General features: G+C 60.4%; 2 protein-coding genes across 2 annotated transcripts in view; both read left to right on the top strand.

Moving 5' to 3' along the window:
• Nucleotides 1–852: 852 nt before the first annotated feature.
• On the top strand, nucleotides 853–16,702 carry CCDC183 (coiled-coil domain containing 183). Its single transcript, XM_062206845.1, has 14 exons — nucleotides 853–922; nucleotides 1,220–1,341; nucleotides 1,620–1,697; nucleotides 1,805–1,972; nucleotides 2,191–2,295; nucleotides 3,528–3,650; nucleotides 5,029–5,154; nucleotides 13,859–13,913; nucleotides 14,381–14,481; nucleotides 14,973–15,133; nucleotides 15,240–15,408; nucleotides 15,992–16,102; nucleotides 16,171–16,264; nucleotides 16,540–16,702. The coding sequence occupies exons 1-14, from the start codon at nucleotides 853–855 to the stop codon at nucleotides 16,656–16,658; spliced, it is 1,602 nt and encodes a 533-aa protein (XP_062062829.1). The 3' UTR covers nucleotides 16,659–16,702.
• Nucleotides 16,703–16,923: 221 nt separating this feature from the next.
• RABL6 (RAB, member RAS oncogene family like 6) overlaps nucleotides 16,924–23,067 on the top strand; it is a 35,734-nt gene continuing 29,590 nt past the window's right edge. Inside the window, exon 1 of the mRNA XM_062207236.1 lies at nucleotides 16,924–17,232. Within this exon, the coding sequence (XP_062063220.1) occupies nucleotides 17,103–17,232 (130 nt within the window). The 5' untranslated portion in view covers nucleotides 16,924–17,102. The remainder of the gene's footprint in view (nucleotides 17,233–23,067) is intronic.

The following is a 23,067-nucleotide window of genomic DNA, read 5'->3' as shown; positions in this document are numbered from 1 at the left end:
GCACCCTCTGTGTGGTCAGCAGGACAGGGAAAGGTCCAGAGCCGCGTGCCTGCTGCACCCCGAGGCAGGGGCCTCAGCAGATTAAGGCCGCCCGGATCCGGATCCACCTGACCGCTGTCCTTGCAGGAGGGGGGATTAGGACACAGGCACGCAGAGCCGCCAGCCTGTGAGCCCCAGGGAGAGGCGCCCGCGCCTGCCAGCCAGGGAGAGGCCTCGGGAGGGGCCGGCCCTGCCACTCCTGGACCTGGACTCCGGCCTCCAGAACCGTGAGGCAATAAGCTGTCGCGGCACCCAGGCTGCCCGACGGCCCGAGCCGACCAGTGCAGGCTGGCAAGGGAGGTGCATCCGGTGTGCACCCGGCAGGCCTGGGCTACGGCTCTGTGGGGTGCACACGGGGAACCGGCCCCTTCCTGGCTGTCCCTGAGGGAGCGGAGGCAGAGCAGGGCGGGGCCAGGCAGAGGGAGAGCCGGGAAGAGAAGGAGCTGTGAGGCCTGGGTGAGGGGGTGCCCTGAGCCGGGCCCCCCAGGGCTGGAGTCGGCTTGGGCAGGAGGGGGTGGCGACCTGGGAGGCAGTGGCTGCTCTGCCGAGGCTGGGCTGGAGCCACAGAGCGGTGCAAAGGCGCAGGGCCAGGGTGTGGGGTGTGGTTTTGCCAACTCAGCACAAATCACACAACCCCAGGAGAGGCACCCCCACCCGGCCCCCAGCAGAGGGCGGAGGGAGGGTGTGCCTGGAACCCCCGGGTTCCATCACAATGGGCCAGGGTTCTGGGGACAATCCCGGCTGTGGGCAGAGCACAGGGAGAGTGGGAGGTGCACAGGGCCCCTGGGGACCCTGGGGACCCTGACGGCCGCCATGAAGGGACTCAGTGACTCTGACGTGGAGGCACAGGTCCAGGAGCTGAAGACCATCACGCGGCTCCAGGGTGAGCCCTGCCCTGGGCAGCCGGGCCGCGTGTCCCCTACTGCCCACGCCCCCACGGGGCTGGGGAAAGGGGCCGGGGGCTCGCCCCTGTTAGGGGCTGACTTCTAGCTGCTCCCTGAGCCGTGCGCAACAAGGGCCACCCATCCAACATGGACGAGAAACGGCCTCCCGTTCCCGCGGGGAGTGCCCACCCCACGCCGGGGCCTTAGGCCGCCCAGGGCCAGGCCTGAAGATCCGCAGCGCAGGGCGGGGGCCAGGAAGCACCCTGCACAGCGCGGCCTCCGTGTCTCGCCCACAGAGCAATGCCGGGCGCTGCAGGTGCAGGGCGTGAAGGAGAAGACGGCCCAGAATAAGGCGACACTGGCGCTCCTGCGCAGCAGTATCCGCCGCGGGGCCCAGGACTTGGCTCTGGCCAACAAGGTGCCAGGGCCTCGGGCGCAGGGCGCGCGCCCCTCCCCGGCCCCCGCCTCGGTCCTGCCGGCCCAGGGGCTGCGGGGGGCTCGGCCTGCGCGGGGACCCCCGTCCTCCGGCCAGCCACGGAGGAGAGACCTGGGCCCCTCGGCGACCCCACCGCGGCCCGGACGCGGCGCCCTGGGGGCAGGGTCCCGTGGCCCCGGGAAAGCGCCCGGAGCGCCGGCGGCGGCGGGGAGGGGGCGTCGCCCAGCGGCCGCCCCGGCTCAGCCGCCGCCGCCCCGCAGTACGACCAGGGCACCATCGCCAAGGCCTGCGGGAAGGACGTGCCCTCCAGGCTGGCGCACGGCCGCAACACCATGGAGGTAACCGGGCCCGGGCGGCACGCGCTCCCCGCCGAGCGACCCGCCTCCGGGGTCCCCGCGGCGCCCCCTGCGTGCACCCACGCGCGGGCGGTGCCCTCTCGGCCCAGGTGGCGCGCGAGAAGCTGCGCAAGTACATCTTCGACCGCGTGAACGCGCACAACGTGCTCATCCACCTGGTGCGGCGGCGCGGCCAGAGGCTGGAGTGCATGCAGCTGGAGCTGGCGCGCCTGCGCAGTCAGCCCGACGCCACCAAGGAGGAGCTGCGGCTGCTGCAGGTGCGGGGGCGGGGCTCGGCGCGCGGAGGGCGGAGATCTGGGCGGGGCCCAGGCGGGCGGGGGCGGGGCTCAGCTCGCGGGAGGGGCGGGGCTCCGCGGCGGGGGCGGAGCGAACCCAAGCTCCTGGGAGACTGCCCGGCCCGCCGACGCCTTCCTGGGCAGGGTCCGCGCCCCCGGGCCCGCACGCCAGGCCCTTCACGTGCCCCGGGCCGCCCCAGGTCATCCGCCAGCTGGAGAACAACATCGAGAAGACGATGGTCAAGATCACCACGAGCCAGAACATCCGCCTGCTGTACGTGGACCTGCTGGACCACCTGAAGGCGGTGAGCCCCGCGCGGCCGGCGGGGGAGGGGTCTCCGGAGGGGCGGGGCTGCTGGACCACCTGAAGGCGGTGAGCCCCGCGCGGCCGGCGGGGGGAGGGGGTCTCCGGGGGGGCGGGGATGCTGGACCACCTGAAGGCGGTGAGCCCCGCGCGGCCGGCGGGGGGGGGGGAGGGTCTCCGGGGGGGCGTGGCCGGCCCTGCGCGGGCGCCCGAGGACCGGGAGCGGGACGCGCCTGGCTCGCGGAAAGCGAATGGCGGGCATGTCCAGTTAGTTCTTCGGACTCTCCTGCGTCCCGCGTGGATTAACTCTGCCTGCTTCCTGTCCGTCATCTTTCATCGCTGGGCGCGGTGCCCCCGGCCGCACCACGGACCAGCGTGGGGCTGCGCCCGGAGGGAGAGCGGTCGAGGAGGGTGACAGCTCCGAGGCGCGGCTGGGAGGGACCCCGGCCCTTGGCTCTCTGCTGTGCCCTCCCGCCTGGGCCGCTTGTCCTGGCCCCTGACGCTCACCTGGAGGCCCCGCCCACACTGTTCCTTCGCCTGCCTGCCTCATGTCCCCTTGGCAGCCCTCTCCCCTTTTAAAGATTTTAGTTGGAAGTCATAATTAGAGAGAGGTCGGTCTCCCATCCACTGGTTCCCTCCCCAATTGGCTGCAGCGGCCAGAGCTGCACTGATCCAAAGCCAGGAGCCAGGAGCTTCCTCCAGGTCTCCCACGCAGGTGCAGGGGCCCAAGCACTTGGGTCATCTTCCACTGCTCGCCCAGGCCACAGCAGAGCTGGATCGGAAGTGGAGCAGCCGGGACTCGAACCACTGCCCATATGGGATGCCGGTGCTCTAGGCGGCAACTGAACCCTCTGCCACAGCACAGCCCCTCCTTCCTAAAACAAACACACCCCAGAAGCAGAATGACTCCCTTGGTGTTGCCCTGAGGGGACGCCCCAGCCCGCGGTGCCAACCCGGCATCCCCACTTCACCCCACGCCGCCTGCTCTGGGAGGGCTGGGGGTGCTCGGAGAGCTCAGGGAGCACCCCCCCAGGTCACACAGCTGCTGGGGAGCAGCCTTGGCTGGGACCTCGCTCTGCTGCACGCCAGAGCTGCCCCCCCCCCCCGTAGAGGCCCTAGGCGGGCAGGCAAGGTGCCTTCCAAGTGGGGGGGCACACAGTCGAGGCCTGGAGCAGGGGACAGTGTCTGGGTTGCCCGTGGCCCCGGCACACCTGCCCCTGCCCACCGACGCAGGTGCTGGCAGGGTACCCCGTGGAGCTAGATAAGCTGCAGAACCTGGTGGTGGACTACTGCTCGGAGCTGTCGGACATGACGGTCATGTCCCAGGACGCCATGATGATCACCGATGAGGTCAAGGTGAGCCCAGGTCCGGGGCTGGCTCCCCGGGGCCTGTCAAGACTCGCCCACACCATGGCCGTCCCTGGGGAGTCACCCGCTGGGCAGAGCAGAGGCGGCCGGGCCCAGAAGCCCTGAGACAGGTGTGGGTCACTCATTGGCCCAGTCTGTGTGCTCTGGGGGGGAACAGCAGGGGCTGGGCACAGCTGGCCCATCTTCCCGAAGTGGACAGGGTGAGGAGGCAGCCCCAGCCCCAACACTGCATGATGATGGCGTCAGAGGTAGGGGTGCCGTGGGCCCGCTCAGGGAGGTCCACGGTGGCTCTGCAGGGAGCTTGGGCCGGACTGGGAGGAATGACCCAGCGAAGGTCCGGTGACTGGAGCACGGGAGGAGGTGCAGGGGGCGGGGCCAGCTGGCCTGGAGCCCAGCAGGAGCTGGAGGGGCCATAGGCGGATGTGTGCTTCAGAAAGGGGTGCTCTGGCCACAGGGACGGGAGGCGGGGGCCGCAGACACACCGGCCCCTTGGGCAGGCCTGTGGGGGTGTGGCCAGAAGTGGGAGGAGTGAGAGTCTGTGACAGGCGACCCTTGAGTCGCGGCCGAGAGTCTGGGGGCAGATGGTGAACTCGGCTTTAGACGTGCAGGGTCCACGCCAGGGGCTCTCGGCAGAGCTGGGCAGCGGGCAGCTGCAGGTAGCGGGGGGCTCGGGCTGGAGAGAAAACCCCGGGAGGTGCGTGTGCGTCGGGGTCCCGCACTGAAGAGGCAACGGGGGTCCCTAGAGCGGCGGCCTCAGCGCTGCTCCAACCCAGTGCAAGCACAGAGTCTGACTGCCGCCCTTGGTGGGAGGGGAGGCCTGGGAGAGCCCCCCGTGCCCGCATCCCCAGAGGCCTGGGTGAGCCCCTTGCCTGTGTCCCCAGGGGCCTGGGTGAGCCCTCATCCCTGCGTCCCCAGAGGCCTGGGTGAGCACCCCCATCCCCATGCCCCCAGAGGCCTGGGTGAGCCCCTTGCCCGCATCCCCAGGGGCCTGGGTGAGCCCTCATCCCTGCGTCCCCAGAGGCCTGGGTGAGCCCCTTGGCCGCGTCCCCAGGGGCCTGGGTGAGCACCCCCACCCCCATGCCCCCAGAGGCCTGGGTGAGCCCCTTGCCCGTGTCCCCAGGAGTCTGGGTGAGCCCTCATCCCTGCGTCCCCAGAGGCCTGGGTGAGCCCCCATGCCCTCATCCCCAGGGGCCCAGGTGAGCCCCCCACCCCTGCATCTGCAGGGGCCTGGGTGAGCCCTCCACGTCCCCTCTGTGCCCCCTGTCCCCGGGGGGAGGCATGGGTGAGCCCCCTCCATGCCCCCTGTCCCCCGGGGGGGCTGGGTGAGCCAGCCCCCTCCACGCCCCCTCCACGGCCCCGCCCGCAGAGGAACATGAGGCAAGGGGAGGCCAGCTTCATCGAGGAGCGCAGGGCGCGGGAGAACCGGCTGAGCCAGCAGAAGAAGCTCATTGACAAGATTCACACCAAGGAGACCAGCGAGAAGCTCCGCCGGGTGGGCCCGGGGACAGCTGGGGGATGGGGCCAGGGGACATCTGGGGACACAGGGGGGCAGCTGGGGGACACGGGACACCTGGGGGACATGGGGACAGCTGGGGGACAGGGGACAGCTGGGGACAGGGGGACACAGGGACAGCTGGGGGACAGGGGACAGCTGGGGGACAGGGGAACAGCTGGGGGACACAGGGGGACAGCTGGGGACAGGGGACAGCTGGGGACAGGGGGACACAGGGACAGCTGGGGGACACAGGACACCTGGGGACAGGGGACACCTGGGGGACATGGGGACAGCTGGGGGACAGGGGACAGCTGGGGGACAGGGGACACCTGGGGGACAGGGGACAGCTGGGGACAGGGGACAGCTGGGGACAGGGGGACACAGGGACAGCTGGGGGACACAGGACACCTGGGGACAGGGGACACCTGGGGGACATGGGGACAGCTGGGGGACACAGGACACCTGGGGGACACAGGACAGCTGGGGACAGGGGACAGCTGGGGTTCACGGGACAGCTGGGGACAGGGGTGTGGCAGCATGCCTACGTGCTAGAGTAAAGGTTGCTTGTATGCCTACGTGCTAGAGTAAAAGTTGCTTGCATGCCTACGTGCTGGAGTAAAAGTTGCTTGTGTACTCTCCCAAACAGCTTTAGATAAGTGTCTATGTGAAGGCACTAATGTTTAACAGGGCCAGTTCCTGCTCCCCTGATAAGACATGTTTACTCTAAAGTTTCCTGTTTTTGTGGGTCTGTATTGTGCTGCTCTTTCGCCATGTTTAGACTTAAGATAATGTTTGACTATGTACTGGGACAGGGGATGGGTACATAAGCAGTGGAAGAAATGTGTTTAGCGCCTCTCCGCCTACATCTGTACTGACAACCAAGTGGCGTCTCAATAAACCGTGATTGAAGAAGGATCTTCGTGCCGTTAATTCTGTGCCTTGCTGGTCAAGGCTCGCCGCAGCTGGTGCCGAAACCCGGGAACTCGAACCAGACGCGTAACATTGCACGACTGGAGAGGTAAGGTCCAGAACTTCACACGGGAGACGGGTCGACGTCGAGGAAGGGTATGTTAGAAGAATTTCTCCTGGTTATTATCATTTTTGCCTTCTCTCTTATTATTGTTTTAGTTCTAAAGTTGTGTGCGGCCCAGAGTAAAAGGAAACAGTGCCTTTTAGAATCATAGATATGGGTACTGCCAATAGTCATGAAAGTGAAAATTTCGTGGATCCCATACAAGCATTATTAAAAGAAAGGGGATTAAAAATTTCCACAAAAACAATAAAGACAATTTTAAAAGATATAGACAGGAAAGCCCCTTGGTTTGTTTACACTGGAGATATTAATTTAAAATGTTGGAAAAAATTAGGAAAGGATTTGGAGCAGGCTAAAGAAAAGGGGTCGCTTAGGGCAGGAACCTTTCCGTTTTGGAAATTGGTACATTCCTGCTTACAAACTGGTAAAAATGTGGAAATTATCAAACAAGGGAGAAGAGCACTAGCTGACCAGCAGAATAGTTGGTCGAAACAAAGTATTACAGAGGAGAGGGAACATACCAAAAGAAAAGGCAAGGTAAAAGATAAGAGATCTCGCGAGGAAATGAAGAAAATTTTGAGCTCAGAAAAAGAAAAACCTTCAGCACCTTTGTACCCCGCCTTAAGTGAGTTTGAGGATCTTAGATTGGCAGAAGAGGAGCAGTATGAAAAAGATTTGGATGATGATTTCAGTGAGACTGAGGAACAGGGCGCAGATAATAAAATTCAGGCTGCTAGCGTGCGCCCTCCCCCTTATGTTAAGCACAGTAAAGGCAGTCATTTTATTAAAAGGGAAACGTGGGCCCAATTGGCATCAGCCTTCCCGGTATTTGAGGAACAACAGACTCAACGCCGATTTCATGAGCCTATACCATATAAACAGTTAAAAGATCTAGTGGAGGCCGCTCGCCAATTTGGTTCCAATGCCGCCTATACTTTAACTTTGTTAGGACGATTAACCACTAATGCTATAACACCTTCAGATTGGTTTGAGATTGCACGAGGCAGCCTCAGCACGGGACAATATCTCGATTACAGATCCATTGTTACCGATGCTGCACATACACAGGCTAGACAAAATGTGCGGGATGGTCAGCCGCATTGGACAGCAGATATACTTTTAGGACAAGGACAATGGGCGGCTGATCAAACTCGCTACCCCCTTGAAGTATACAGACAGATTAATGACATATATCTCAGGGCTTGGAAGACTTTACCCAAAAGAGGTGAGGTCTCGGGGAATTTAACAAAAATTATTCAAGGGTCCAATGAGCCTTTTTCAGAGTTTGTGGGTAGAATGATGGAAGCAGCGGGAAAAATTTTTGGGGACGTGGAGAGTTCAATGCCCTTAATTCAGCAGCTTATATATGAGCAAGCTACTAAAGATTGCAAACGAGCCATAACTCCATGGAAAGGAAAAGGGCTAAAAGCCTGGTTGAAGGCATGTAGGGAAATTGGGGGACCATTAACTAATGCTGGGCTTGCTGCTGCTATTTTAACTGCAACAAAACGTAATAACAATAATGGTGCATGTTTTAAGTGTGGGAAAATTGGTCATTTTAAGAAAAATTGTAAAGAACAAAAGGAGCATAACAATCCTGTGCGACAAATACCTGGCACTTGTCCCAGATGCAAAAAGGGGAAGCATTGGGTTAATAAATGTAGGTCAGTAAAAGACATTAATAGACAACCCCTCGAGACAATAAAAAAGGAGTCAAAAAACGGATATCGGGGCCCCCGTCCCCAGGGCCCGAAAGCATATGGGGCACTACAGGAACCTTCCATGCAGCCACCCCCGAAGTCCGCAGAGCAACCGCGGGCTCCGCAGGGCTGGACCTCCGTGCCACCTCCGGCTTGGTATTAACACAGAGCATGGGAGTACAGATAATAGATACAGACATGCAGGGCCCATTAAAAAAAAATACCGCAGGATTAATCATTGGACGATCATCATCAACGCTACGAGGGTTAATTGTTTTACCAGGAGTAATTGATCCTGACTATGAGGGTGTTATTAAAGTAATGTGCTACTCCCCTTTTGGAGTAATTTCCATTTCCCCTGGCGATCGCGTAGCACAACTTCTGATACTGCAATCAGGTCATAAAAAATACCCCGCCCGGTCACATAACCGTGGCGCATCTGGTTTTGGATCTACAGGAATCGATCTCGCATGTCTAAGCATGGAATTAAATGACCGACCAATGTTACAGATAGAGGTGGAGGGTAAACATTTTTCAGGCTTAGTGGATACAGGAGCAGATCGTAGTGTTATGAGCAAACAATTTTGGCCAAAGGGATGGCCTTTGCAACATGCCTCTCAAGACTTGGTAGGATTGGGATATCGACAGGCTCCAGAAATAAGTTCTAAGGAACTCCACTGAACAGTCGATAAACAACAAGGCACCTTTCGTCCCTTTGTGGTAGATTTACCTATAAATTTATGGGGTAGGGATATACAAACCCAGATGAAACTCATATTGACTAATGAGTATTCGCAGACTAGCAAAAATATCATGGCAAGACAAGGATATATACCCAATAAAGGGTTAGGGAAAAATCTTCAGGGTATATCAAAACCGGTGGAGTTAGTTCAAAAAACAGACCGCAAAGGCGTGGGTTTTTCCTAGGGGCCACTGAGGAAAAGCTATTACGTATTCCCTAAAATACAAATAAGACAGTGTGGGTGCCCCAGTGGCCCCTCAGTCGTGAAAAACTCGCCGCCGCTGGAGAACTTGTGCAAGAGCAGCTGATGTTAGAACATATAGAGCCCTCAGTATCGCCCTGGAATACTCCAATTTTTGTCATAAAGAAAAAATCAGGCAAATGGAGGCTTCTGCATGATCTGCGAGCAGTCAATAGACAGATGCAATTGATGGGACCAGTACAGAGAGGACTGCCTCTTCTGTCTTCCCTTCCAAAGGGCTGGCCTATGCTAGTGGTAGACATTAAGGATTGTTTCTTTTCCATACCTTTACATTCTTTAGATCGAGAGCGATTTGCTTTTACTCTCCCTTCAGAGAATCATAAAATGCCTGACGCAAGGTATCAATGGAAAGTGTTGCCTCAAGGCATGGCTAATAGCCCTACTCTTTGCCAATTATATGTTAATCAGGCTATCGCACCAGTACGAAAACAGTTTTCACAAGTCCGTATCATTCATTATATGGACGACATTCTTATCACAGCTCATTCACAGCAATTAGTAGATAAGGCCTTTGCATTGCTCTCCTCCTGCCTTAACGCATATGGTCTTTCTATTGCCCCAGAAAAAATACAACAATCTGATGTGGTGCAATTTTTAGGAGCAAAAATTACTACAACTTCCATTCGGCCACAGAAGCTCTGCATTAGCACTCAAAACCTATGCACACTAAATGATTTTCAAAAACTGCTAGGGGACATAAATTGGCTACGTGGATATTTACCGCTGACCCGAAACGACCTGCAACCTTTGTTCTCTATTCTGGAGGGCAATCCAGATATTGCCTCTCCTCGTCAACTTACTCCTGAGGGCGTTAAAGCTCTGCAACTCGTAGAAAAGGCCATTAGTAAAGCCCAACTATGTAGGTTTGATCCGTCTAAAAAATTACTACTATGCATTCTTGCTACGCCCACTACACCTACTGGAGTGGTGTGGCAAAATGCTCCTTTATGGTGGATACATGGTAATTCAGCGGGTGTAAAAACATTGCGGTATTATCCTGAATTAGTAGCTCATTATGCTCTTCTGGGTCTCAAGTTTTGCACAATGCATTTTGGTAAACATCCTGATGAGCTGATTGTACCTTATACTCAAATACAAATTGAGACTCTTGCCGGTACCACTAATGTTTGGCCTATTGTTCTAACTGCCTTCTCAGGTGTAATTGATAATCACTTGCCAGCGGACAAATTATTAACTTTTGTGCAGCGAAATTTAGTTTACTTTCCTAAACTTACAAAGAGCAAACCCATTCCAGCTGCAACAACTATTTATACTAATGGTTCCAAGACTGGTCGTGGAGCGTATGCTACAACTGATTCAGAGCCTGTGATTCTTCATTTTCGCCCTAACGCCCCTCAAGTGGTAGAGTGCTTAGTGGTATTAACAGTATTTCACACATTTTCAGATGAACCCATTAATATTATCTCAGATTCCCAATATGTGGTAAATGCTGTCCGTTCACTAGAGGTTGTAGCTCATATACAGTCGCATAGCACGGTAGCCCCAATATTTCGACAAATCCAGCAAGCTATCCTGGTTAGACGTATGCCCTTTTTCATTGGCCATATAAGAGCTCATTCTGGCCTCCCTGAACCTATGAATAAAACTAATGCCAAGGTAGATATCGCAACCCGTAATAGTGTCTTTGTATCTCTGACTTCTGTTGACCTAGCAAAAAACTTTCATGCCTCTTTTCATGTTCCAGCTAATACGCTGCGCTTGCGCTTTCATATCTCCAGAGAACAAGCTCGGCAAATTGTAAAGGCCTGTCCAGATTGTGCAATATTCCTCCATCCGCCACATTCTGGTGTTAATCCTAGGGGACTAAAACCTTTATCCTTATGGCAAATGGATGTTACACACATCCCAAAATTCGGTAGACAAAAATACGTACATGTCTCAGTGGACACATATTCTGGTGTCATTCATGCCACTTCCTTGTCTGGGGAACGTGTAGCACAGGTAAAACTTCATTGTCTTGAGGCTTGGGCAGCTTGGGAAAAGCCTGCCCTCATAAAAACTGACAATGGGCCCGCCTATACTTCAAAAGGCTTCGCTACCTTTATGTCACAAATGCAAATAGCTCATAAAACTGGCCTACCGTATAATCCTCAAGGCCAAGGCATTGTGGAGCGCGCTAATCGCTCCCTAAAAGAAACATTGCAAAAACAGAAAGGGGGAATTGCGCTCCATGCAACCCCCAGAGAACGCCTCGCTATTGCATTATACACTCTCAATTTCTTACATTTTAATACAGAAAATAAATCAGCGGCTATGAGGCATACAAAAAATCCTGTACAAACTAGTCAAAAGGTCATGTGAAAAGATGTACTAGATAACAAATGGTATGGCCCGGATCCTGTAATACAGAGATCCAGGGGGGCAATTTGTGTTTTTCCGCAGGAACGACCAGACCCGATCTGGATTCCAAAAAGACTGACAAGGAGAGTGACAGATAAGAAAGAAGAGAAACGACAAGAGAACACGAGGCATGATAATGAAACGTCTGACATGGATACTGATGGGACTATGGTTGACATTTCCCATGACGATATCAAAGGATGTGACCCTGTGGGCCATTGCGAGAACATGGCCAATACCTAAGCCAGTGTTCTCTAGTGATAAGATGTTTCCTCAATTGTATACTAGAGACTGTCAGTTAAAAATACCGTGCAAAACACCACAAAATATGCAACAAATGCAATATAATGCTACTAATGTTACCCTCTATAATAGCTTGTGTTTTTCTATGAACTCGCAGAGTCCCTGTATACAGATTCTTTCATATAACCTTAGTTGGATATATGATCCCTTTAAATATCTAAATCCTGACCTCTCGATCCCAATGGTGCTCGAGGCCCTTACAAAGATTGCTCTAGGGAGCACAAATGGAACAGGAGGAGGAGGTAATAGCACCGTGGCTAATGTCACTACACTCCTGATCACAGCCAACATAACAGTTCCTTTTTTAATACAGACAGGAACCAATTCCAGTACTTCATGGAACATATCTAGACCTGTACCAAAGTGCATCACTCGGGAATTCAGCTATCCCCCGCGATTTGGTGATTGCACAGAAAATGTAGAAACCCAAGAACCGTATAAATTTTCTCCTAAATTCAAATTATATCAGAAACCCAGAGCGGGCAATCCTTTAGCCTCCTGGGTATTGTGAAATAGACGTGGAGCTAGTATGGATTTGTCCCCTTTGGCAAGGCTTGATTCTATTAATATAAGCCTCTATAATGCTAGTGGCAGTTATAACATAACTAGTCATGTACTCAGTAACTTTACATCGCATTCTTTGCATAATATGAGCCTCCTGTCTAGTCATGTTTGTGTCGATCCTCCCTTTATTTTTCTTTTGACAGATAAACAAGATAATGGGACGATAATAGAATGTACAGAAAATGATACATGCTATTTAACCCAGTGTTAAAATAGAACTCAGAAAACTATGGTAGTAATGCGTGTACCTACCTATGTTCCTATACCAGTAGTGGCTGACCCAGAGGAATTTCCTCTGGCAGTTTTGTTTCGACAGCCACGGGACTTTGGGGTTATAGCCATTGTAACGGCAATTGTCGCCTCTGCCGCAGCGGCTGTTACGGCGGGAGTGGCCATGGCTTCCACTGTTCAAACTGTGCAGACTATTAATGACGTCGTAAAAAGATCATCAGACGCTCTATTTGTCTAGAAACACATAAATGATCATCTGGCTTCAGGGGTGCTACTATTAAATAAACGCATGGACTTGCTACAAGCAGCTATAAAAGATCTTTTTAAAGTCACCAGCCTAGGTTGCGTTCAGAGACTGCACCATATGTGTGTTACGCCATATCCAGCCTCTCTAAATGAGTCAAAAAAACTTGGGTCTTATCTATCAGGGAACTGGTCTATGAAATTTGGGGAACTTCAGCAAAATCTTACTATCATGATTTTGCAGCTAAATAAAACTAGAGCATCTGTTGTCACTCTAAAAGGGTTTTCTGATTATATATTACAGGGGTTACAATGGTTCAAAGAATGGGTGGGGGTTGGATTGTTCGGAGCTGTATTACTATCAGGGCTATTGTGTACTCTTTTTGTTCTTTTCCGATTAGTACGGAGCCACAAGCGCAAAAAAATTGCTCTCCTGCAAGCAATGGCTGCAATTGAGGCAGGCAGTTCCCCCGCGGTTTGGCTCAGCATGTTTAAAAAAGCTTAAAAGAATGTCCTTGCACTCAGGGGCCATAGTGCCATTGCACCTGATAAGGAATTCTTTCATCTGGGATATTGCCTTAGCACTCCGAGAGCTTTTGCTCATTACACCGAAATGGGAGTATCCCTGAGCACAGGCGCCCCTTAATCGGCCAGCACATCATGAGGTGAAGGCCTGATCGGGGATAAGACCTCATTTGCTGTAAAAAACAAAAAAGGGGGAACTGTGGCAGCATGCCTACGTGCTAGAGTAAAGGTTGCTTGCATGCCTACGTGCTAGAGTAAAAGTTGCTTGCATGCCTACGTGCTGGAGTAAAAGTTGCTTGTGTACTCTCCCAAACAGCTTTAGATAAGTGTCTATGTGAAGGCACTAATGTTTAACAGGGCCAGTTCCTGCTCCCCTGGTAAGACATGTTTACTCTAAAGTTTCCTGTTTTTGTGGGTCTGTATTGTGCTGCTCTTTCGCCATGTTTAGACTTAAGATAATGTTTGACTATGTACTGGGACAGGGGATGGGTACATAAGCAGTGGAAGAAATGTGTTTAGCGCCTCTCCGCCTACATCTGTACTGACAACCAAGTGGCGTCTCAATAAACCGTGATTGAAGAAGGATCTTCGTGCCGTTAATTCTGTGCCTTGCTGGTCAAGGCTCGCCGCACAGGGGGACACAGGACAGCTGGGGACACGGGACAGCCAGTGGACTCTGCTCAGGGCGCACTCCTTGTGGACGATGCCACTCACCCTCCTGCCCCTCCTCCCATCAGGGCCAGAGGGACTTGGACTTCCCATCCAACCTGATGGCCATGGAAACCCAGAAAGGTGAGGCCTCAGCCCCCGCAGCCCAGCCCCCGTCAGGACACGTGAGGCCCGAGGCAAGCTGCCATGACCGGGGGGGGGGGGGGGGGGGGCGATGAACTCCCACCTCCCCTGAGCTGCCTCTGCAGGGTCTGGGAGCCGACGGCCCAGGGAGGCTACAGAGACGCTGCCCCTTGGCCTCACAGGCGGTGTCACCCGGTGACCCCCAGAGCTTCCTGTGAGAAGCAGCCCTGAGGCCCATGGTGCACCCTGCCCCTCGTCCTCCTCCTGTCACATGTCCTGGGGCATCCCCGAAGGGTGGGGCCGAGGAGGAGGAGCAGGTGCAGGTGCAGGGGGCTCGGGGGACACCCAGGCCCACAGCCAGCCTCCCTGACGGCCAGGCAAGGACAGAGGCGCCCCGTGGCCTCACACAGGCTCCTGAACAGTGGCCGTGCGCTGACCGGCCCTCCCCTCTGCTCCACTCTGCCCAGTGAGGAGAAAAGAGACCTCCATGGCCGACATAGAGTACCAGTCGGAGGTCATTGCGCTGGTGGACAGGGTGAAGTCGGCTGTGCAGTGCTCTCACCTCTGGGTACGGCTCCCAGGCGCGGCGGGCCGCGGCAGGGGGTGGCCGAGCGGGGCTCTGCAGTGGACACAGGAAGCCGCAGGCCCTGCACCTGCTGCTCCCCGGCCTGGGAGGACACCTGGGCGGACGGGGTGCTACTCAGAGTGGAGGGCACTCCCAGGACGCAGCTGGCGTAGCCAAGCCCTGTCCCCGGGGGCAGCACAGGGCCTGCTGGCACTTGAGGACCCGTATGCCAGAGGCGGGCCTCTGCCTCCTCCTTCAGCCCCTTCCCAAGTGACAGGGTGGCCAAGCTGACCACAGCGACCAGACGTTTCTCACCTGAGCGCTGTGTCCTCAGCCTCAGCCAAGTGACGCGGGGCGGGACCTCGTACCCGGCGGTGGCCCCCTCGGCTCCACATGGTGCTGTGCGCCCTCCGGGCTCGGGAGCCGGCACCAGCCTCCGGGAACCCCCTCCCGCCCTCTTGGCTCAGTGCTGCCTTCTCTCCCCGGGCTGCCAGGACATCGCGGGCCGGTTCCTGTCTCAGAACAACACCGAGGAGAACCTGGGGGTGCAGATGCAGGACTGCGAGGGGCGGCGGACGCAGCTGGAGGCCCTGATGAAGAAGCTGGAACTCGAGGAGGCCCTGCTCAAGTTCCACCAGACCCCCAGCTCCGTCAGGTGCGTGGGGGCTCCCGCAGCCCTGCAGGGGAGCTGGGCGCCCGCGCCGCCCGGCCCGGCAGCACGGCTGGCCCGGGCCCTCAGGTGCCCCCACCGATCTGCTCAGCTTCAACTCCATCGAGAAGAGGTTGATGGACACGCTGAGGGCTGAGGAGGAGCGGCTGCGGCTGGCTCACAGGAGCGTGGCCAAGAGCCAGAAGCTGCTGCTGACCCTCCAGACCGGCATCGACAACCTCTACATCCGGCTCATCGGCGTCGCCCTGCCAGCTGCACAGGTGCACGGGCGGGGCCGGGGCTGCTCACCAGGGGGAGCCAGAGGCCAGCCAAGGTGCACGGGCGGGGGTAGGGCGCCCCCAGGGGAGGCCCCGGGCCAGCCCAAGCCCTCCTCCCCGCACTGGGGCCCGGGCCGGGTGGAGGGGTGGGATGGGGTCCCCAGGGGAGGCCCCGGCCAGCCCAAGCCCTCCTCCCTGCACTGGGGCCCGGGCCGGGTGGAGGGGTGGGATGGGGTCCCCAGGGCCAGCCCAAGCCCTCCTCCCCGCACTAGGGCCCGGGCCGGGTGGAGGGGTGGGAAGGGGTCCCCAGGGGAGGCCCCGGCCAGCCCAAGCCCTCCTCCCCGCACTGGGGCCCGGGCCGGGTGGAGGGGTGGGAAGGGGTCCCCAGGGGAGGCCCCGGCCAGCCCAAGCCCTCCTCCCCGCACTGGGGCCCGGGCCGGGTGGAGGGGTGGGAAGGGGTCCCCAGGGGAGGCCCCGGCCAGCCCAAGCCCTCCTCCCCGCACTGGGGCCCGGGCCGGGTGGAGGGGTGGGATGGGGTCCCCAGGGGAGGCCCCGGCCAGCCCAAGCCCTCCTCCCCGCCACACAGGAGGAAGCAGCACCCCCCGACACCCTGGACGTGTACTCCAAGCTGGCCTTCTGCGAGCGGAAGCTCACGTACCTAGCTGACAAAGTGCAGGCGCTGTCCAGGACTGAGGAGGTAGCCGGGGGCGGGGCCGCCCGGGCAGCCCCGGTGGCCGCAGAGCTGAGAAGGGGCTGTGCCTGCAGGTGGACACGAAGGTGAGGGAGGCGCTGGAGTCCTCGACCCTCAAGGAGAAGCGCAACACCCGGATCAGCTTTGAGGACCTGGAGGATATGATAGGTGCGCGGGGGCCTGGGCTGGGGGCGGGGCGCGTGCCCCTGTCCCCCCCGCACATCCTGGTCATCCCCGTGGGGCTGCAGGAACCCAGAGGGCCTCTAAGTGATGGGGTGGCCGGGCGGCGGCGCAGGGCAGCCACGGCCTCTGGGACAAGTCACGGCCCAGGGGCGGCAGCGCGGGGAGGCGGCCCGCGGTCAAGGCGGCCGCGAGTCGGCAGGGTGCGGGGGACAGCGGCGGGCGCGCGGGGACCGGGCTGCCAGCCGCGCCGCGCCCCGCAGACACCTTCCAGTTCGCGGACATGGACCACAGCTACGTGCCGTCGCGGGCCGACATCAAGAAGCAGGCGCAGGGGCTGATCGAAGCGAAGTTCAAGTCGGCCAAGAAGAAGAAGAAGTAGCCCCGCCCGCCCCAGCCCGCGCTTTCGTACTCGAATAAACATTTTCCCAGCACTGCCCAGGCGCCGCGGCCCTCGGGGTCCCGGGAGCGGGGCGGGGCGGGGAGCGGGGCTGGGCGGGGCGGGGCGGGGCGGGGGCGTGTCCGGGCAGCCCGCCCCGCGCGTGCGCCGTCCGCCGCGCGCCCGTGGCCCTCGCGGCGCGCCGTAGCCGAGCGGCGCCAAGATGGCGGCGCTGGCGGGCGGAGAGCGGCCGCGCTGGGGGCCTCGGGGGCCGGCGCGGAGCCGCCGCAGCTGAGGACCGGCAGCCGCCTCAGGCAGCGCTCGGCCTGCGGGAGGGCGCGCCGGCTCCGGCCTCGGGAAGGGTCTGGGCCGCCGGGACATGGTGCGGGCCGCGCCGCGCCGCAGCTGAGCTCGCGGGCCTCGTAGGCTCGGACGCGCCGCGGGAAGATGTTCTCCGCCCTCAAGAAGCTCGTGGGGTCGGAGCAGGCCCCGGGCCGGGACAAGCACATCCCCGCCGGGCTGCAGTCCATGAACCAGGCGCTGCAGAGGCGCTTCGCCAAGGGGGTGCAGTACAACAGTGAGTGCGCGGGGCGGCCGGGGGTCCCTGCGGGCGGGGGTCCCTGCGGGCGGGGGTCCCTGCGGGCGGGGGGCGGGGGTCCCGGGGGGCGGGGGTCCCTGCGGGCGGGGGTCCCTGCGGGCGGGGGGCGCCGCCGCCGAGAGCGCGCGCGACGGCGACCCGGGCTGCGCGGCGCTGCCGGAGGACCTGGCCCGGCAGGTGCGGCGCCCTGGGTGGCCCAGGGGCCCTGCGCGGAGACCCCGCCGGGGGGCCGGGGGGCGCTGGAAGCCGCCGGCCCGGGGTTTCGGGGCGTCCGTGCGCCCGGAGCTCAGCGTGCAGCCGGGGTGCGAGCTGCGCCACGGCCCGCGCCGCCGTGTTATTTATTTATTTTGGTGAGGACGTGGCCTGGAGGCGGAGCTGCCGCCCCCTCCGGAGGGCTTCCGCGGCGCGGGCGTTTGGGTTGGGGCCCTGCGCGTCCGCGCGCGAGCTTACAGGTGTCAGCGGGGACCTCCGTGGGCCCCGCGTTCGGGGAGCGCGGACGCGCGCGCGCGCCCTTGCTCGGCTGCGGTCCCCAGGCCTTGGCTGACACCGAATCCCAGCGCCGTGCACGGCGCCCTGGAACTGGAGCCCGGCGGCCCCGAGGCCCCTGGGCAGGCGGGACGGCGCTCGCCGCGCACCTGCCCCGAGCCTTCCCGGGGAGCGACCCTGCGCCGGCGCTGACGCCAGGCCCTAGGGAAGCCTGGGCTGGGAGCGCTGAGGCTCCTCCGGGTCCCTAGGGTGAGGGCGGCCGGGCCCAGCTCCCCCCAGGCAGGGAAGACGTAGCGCAGCTCCTTGAAGGTTTTGTTGTTAACTTCAGGGACAGTTACAGAGAGGAGGGAGGGAGGGAGGGAGGGAGGGAGGGGGTCTTCCATCCGCTGGGTCACTCCCCAGACGGTTGTAACGGCCAGGGCTGGGCCAAGCCGAAGTCACGCCTGGAGCTCCATCCAGGTCTCCCGCGTGGGTGCAGGGGCCCAAGCACTTGGGCCGTCCTCCAAGCTTTCCCAGGCCAGAGCAGAGAGCCGGATCGGAAGAGGAGCAGCCGGGACTAGAACCTGGCGCCCATATGGGATGCCGGCACTGCAGGCGGCGGCTTTAACCCGCTATGCCACGGCGCAGGCCCCAAGCTCTTACTAGTGTCACAGGCAGTGAGACCTCACCAGAGAGTGACAGCTGGGGTGTTGGACACACAGCAGGGAGGCTCACAGGCAGGTCAGGTTAGGGGCGTGGCCTGAGGGGGGCCAGGATCTGAGGGACGTGGCCTGGGGGACGTGGTCTGGGGGACGTGGTCTCTGGGGTTCTGTGGTCTGAGGGGTTCTGTGGTCTGAGGGGTTCTGTGGCCTGGGGGATGTGGTCTGGGGTTCTGTGGTCTGGGGGATGTGGTCTGGGGGACGTGGTCTGGGGGACGTGGTCTGAGGGTATCTGTGGTCTGAGGGGGTTCTGTGTCTGGGGGCGTGGTCTGAGGGTATCTGTGGTCTGGGGGATGTGGTCTGAGGGTATCTGTGGTCTGAGGGGTTCTGTGTCTGGGGGCGTGGTCTGAGGGGTTCTGTGGTCTGAGGGTATCTGTGGTCTGAGGGGTTCTGTGGTCTGAGGGGTTCTGTGTCTGGGGGCGTGGTCTGAGGGGTTCTGTGGTCTGGGGGATGTGGTCTGAGGGTATCTGTGGTCTGAGGGGTTCTGTGGCCTGGGGGATGTGGTCTGGGGTTCTGTGGTCTGGGGGACGTGGTCTGAGGGAACCGTGGTCTGAGGGGTGTACCTTTAATGGTGGCCTCTTTTTAGTTAGGGTCACTGTTCCCACGTGCTTGCGAGGGGGCGGCGGGCAGCACGGCCAGAGGACAAGGCGTGGGTGGAGCGAGTCCACTGAGCAGAGGGGCCTGGGGCCAGGACCGTAGGGGAGTGGGTTCTGGCCCCAGAGGGGAGGCTGGGCTGGGGCCTTCAGGCCTGGTGGGGAGCCTGTGAAGACCCTGAGCAGGAGAGCGAGGCGTGGGCTCGCTGGGTGCCGAGGACAGGCCGTGGTGGACGCCTGGACGTGGCCCCGGCGAGAGGCGAGGGCACTCGGGTAATCATGGTGTGCAATACAAGGAAATGATCGCACAGTGGCAGGAAAGGTGGGCCTGTGGCGGGGCCGAGGGTCTCTGCACTCGGCTCCTAGCCAGGCAGCTGGCCGCCAGGACGCCAGGGCTCCTCGGCTCCCAGGGCAGTGCCCCTGCACCAGCCACGCCGAGGCCCTGAAGTTGGCGGCCTTTTTAAAGAAGCCACTTTCAGCTGCAGAGCCAGACTTGACCGAACACCTGAGAGCAGGAGACGCCTGTGGAAGCTTGGGAGGCGTCAGGGGAGGAGCCGGCTCTGGGCGGGGCCAAAGCACCAGCGCCTGGGGGGACCTGGCTCCCGGGAGGGGAGGCGAGGGGAGGCGGTGGTTGAGAGGTGACCGCTGGGATTTTCTAGAATCCGTGAATCAGGTGCAGCTCCTTGAAGTCCAGGCCGGAGCTGGAAAACCATCCACAGCCAGACCCGCTGTCGGCCAGAACTCGCAGTCAGGAACAAATCTTAGGTGCAGGCGGAGCTGGGGGGGGACTGGAGACAGCAGCCTGGGGCGGGTAGGGGGGACCTCAGCCCAGTCTGTGCTCCCAGGAGCTGTGCTGAAGCCCAGGGTGTGGAGTAGTGAGTGGCATACTCACAGTTGTGGGGTTTTGGTGGTTTTTTTGTTTGTTTGTTTTTCATTTTTGGAGATTTATTTATTTGAGAGGCAGAGAGCTGCAGAGAGAGACAGGCACATCTCCCTCCGCTGGTTCACTCCCCAAATGTCCACACAGCCAGATCTGGGCCAGGCTGAAGCCAGGAGCCTAGGGCTCCATCCAGGTCTCCCACTGGGGTGCAGGGGCCCAAGCACTTGGGCCGTCCTCCTCCGCTTTCCCAGGCTACCAGCAGGGAGCTGGGTCAGAAGTGGAGATGCCAAGACTCGAACCGGCATTGTGATGGGGAGTTGTGGCGTCACAGGCGGCAGCTCACCTGCACTGAGCCCGCCTTGTGCCCTTACTTCAGACAGAAATCAAAGACAGAAAGGGTTAAGGAGGTGAAGGTGGGGCCAGCACTGTGGCATAGCTGGTAAAGATGCCACCTGCAGCGCCGGCATCCCATATGGGCGCTGGTTCGAGTCCCGGCTATCCCACTTCCCATCCAGCTCTCTGCTGTGGCCTGGGAAAGCAGTAGAAGATGGCCCAGGTCCTTGGGCCCCTGCACCCGTGTGGGAGCCCCGGTTGGAGCTCCCGACTCCTGGCTTCAGCCTGGCCCAGCCCTGGCCGTTGTGGCCCGTCTGGGGAGTGAACCAGTGGATGGAAGACCCCTCCGTCTCTCCCCCTCCTCTCTCATTCTCTCTTTCTCTTTCTCTCTCTATGCCTCTGCCTCTCTGTAGCTCTGCCTTTCAGATAAATAAATAAAATTTGTTTTTTTTTTTTTTTAAAAAAAGGTGCAGGTAAGCGGAGAAATGGTGACTGTGGAGAAGGTGGGTGAGCGCTGATTGCAGCCAGTGATGGTGATTCATGTGGGAGGGGCTGAAACCCAGAAATCACCACGCGGCCTGGGAGGGGCCAAGGTAGGGGGTGGGGGGGGGCAGGCAGAGGGCAGGGGGCAGACAGGAGGGCAGGGGGGCAGACGGGGGCAGACAGGAGGGCAGGGGGGCAGACGGGGGCAGATGGAGGGCAGGGGGGCAGATGGAGGGCAGGGGGCAGACGGGGGCAGGCAGGGGGGCAGACGGGGGCAGATGGAGGGCAGGGGGGCAGACGGGGGCAGACAGGAGGGCAGGGGGGCAGACGGGGGCAGATGGAGGGCAGGGGGCAGATGGAGGGCAGGGGGCAGACGGGGGGCAGACGGGGGGCAGGGGGGCAGACGGGGGCAGACAGGAGGGCAGGGGGGCAGATGGAGGGTGGGGGCAGGCAGGGGCAGAGGAGGGCAGGGGGCAGATGGAGGGCAGATGGAGGGCAGGGGGCAGACGGGGGGCAGATGGAGGGCAGGGGGCAGACGGGGGGCAGATGGAGGGCAGGGGGCAGACGGGGGGCAGATGGAGGGCAGGGGGGCAGATGGAGGGCAGGGGGACAGGTGGGGGCGGGGGGCAGATGGAGGGCAGGGGGACAGGTGGGGGCGGGGGGCAGATGGAGGGCAGGGGGACAGGTGGAGGGTGGGGGCAGGCAGGGGCAGAGGAGGGCAGGGGGCAGACGGGGGCAGACAGGAGGGCAGGGGGGCAGAGGAGGGCAGGGGGCAGACGGGGGCAGATGGAGGGCAGGGGGCAGACGGGGGCAGATGGAGGGCAGGGGGCAGACGGGGGCAGATGGAGGGCAGGGGGGCAGACGGGGGGCAGATGGAGGGCAGGGGGGCAGACGGGGGGCAGATGGAGGGCAGGGGGGCAGACGGGGGCAGATGGAGGGCAGGGGGGCAGACGGGGGCAGATGGAGGGCAGGGGGACAGGTGGGGGCAGGGGGCAGATGGAGGGTGGGGGCAGGCAGGGGCAGAGGAGGGCAGGGGGCAGACAGGAGGGCAGGGGGGCAGACGGGGGGCAGATGGAGGGCAGGGGGCAGACGGGGGCAGATGGAGGGCAGGGGGCAGATGGAGGGCAGGGGGACAGGTGGGGGCAGGGGGCAGAGGGGCCGTGTGTCTGCCTGAGGCTTCCTCAGGCAGGTGTGAGTGCTAGAAGTGCAAGCCGCCCCGAGAAGAGGAAGAGCTACAGCCCCGTCTGCGGACTTGGGAAAGGGAAGAGGCCACTTGCCCACTCAGCAGCACGCAGGACGGGCCGGCTGCTCCTGCTGGGGAGGTCGGGGTGACTGGGTCGCAGGAAGTTAGGAAGTGCCCTGGTGGGGCGGCCTCGTTTCTGGCTGCTGTGCCGGCCGCCGTGGCACCTGCTGTAGCCCCTCGGGACCGCTGCGGGCATTTGACGAGTGAACCAGAAAGTGGGAGCTCTGTGTCTGTGTCTCCTGCCCTCCCCTCCTCAGATAAATAAAAAATAATTTTAAAAGGAAATATATATATGTTATAATCTCAATAAATCTCACTTGTCGTTTGCCGAAAGCCCCAAACCATCGCTTATCAGAGTAGAGCTCAGGGCACCACCTCTGGCCGCCCAGCCTGCGTGTGGTGACGGACACAGGGAGTGTTCCTTGTGGGTCCGGGCCAGGACAGGGGCGCCCTGCCCAGCAGTGTTCTGTTGGTGTGCAGAAGCGCAGCCCGAGCTGAGGACGGCAGGTGTGGGGGGCAGGGTCGTCCCGCCCTCGGTGCTGTCCTGGGGTCAGGATGCTTCTGTGTGCGGAGCTGCCCTGCCCCAGCATTGAGAAACAGGGCTGCCTCTCAGGGCAGCGGGCGCCGGGCTCTCCCCGAATCCTGGGCGAGGCTGGAGGCTGGTTGTCGCCTGGTGTGGAAGCACAGGGTAGCCTCCGTGTGGCATGCCGGCCGTGTTGGCCGTGTGGCCCAGGGCTGCTCAGCTGGGGAGTTCGCCTGTGCTGGTCCCTGGCTGGCAGAGATCCCAGATTCTCAGGAGTTCAAGTTCAGCGTGGGAGCTGCTGGTCAGAGGTTGTAAAGGAGGGGGTGGGTGTGAGGTACAGCGGGGCCCGCCTCCGCCTGTGATGCCAGCATCCCACACAGCAGCAGCCGCTCTGCCGTGCACCTGGGCAAGCAGCAGAGGATGGCCCAGGTACGTGGGCCCCTGCCACCCTCGTGTGGGAGACCCGGGTGGAGCTCCTGGCCTTGGCCTGGACCACTCCCAGCCGTTATGGCCATATAGAGAATGAACCAGTGGATGGAATCCCTGGCACGCTGCCTGTGAAATAAATGTTTAAA

The sequence above is a fragment of the Lepus europaeus genome, chromosome 12, assembly GCF_033115175.1.
Source record: "Lepus europaeus isolate LE1 chromosome 12, mLepTim1.pri, whole genome shotgun sequence".
Lineage (NCBI taxonomy): Eukaryota > Metazoa > Chordata > Mammalia > Lagomorpha > Leporidae > Lepus > Lepus europaeus.
The sequence above is the reverse complement of the archived record's forward strand: the minus strand, read 5'-3'. Positions and strand labels throughout refer to the sequence as shown.

Excerpts from the sequence above, each read along its gene's own strand:
- CCDC183 (XM_062206845.1), top strand. The coding sequence starts at position 853 with ATGAAGGGACTCAGTGACTCTGACGTGGAGGCACAGGTCCAGGAGCTG. Across the intron at positions 1,973-2,190 it reads AGGAGCTGCGGCTGCTGCAG|GTCATCCGCCAGCTGGAGAA; the intron begins GTGCGGGGGCGG and ends GGGCCGCCCCAG. Across the intron at positions 14,482-14,972 it reads TGCAGTGCTCTCACCTCTGG|GACATCGCGGGCCGGTTCCT; the intron begins GTACGGCTCCCA and ends CCGGGCTGCCAG.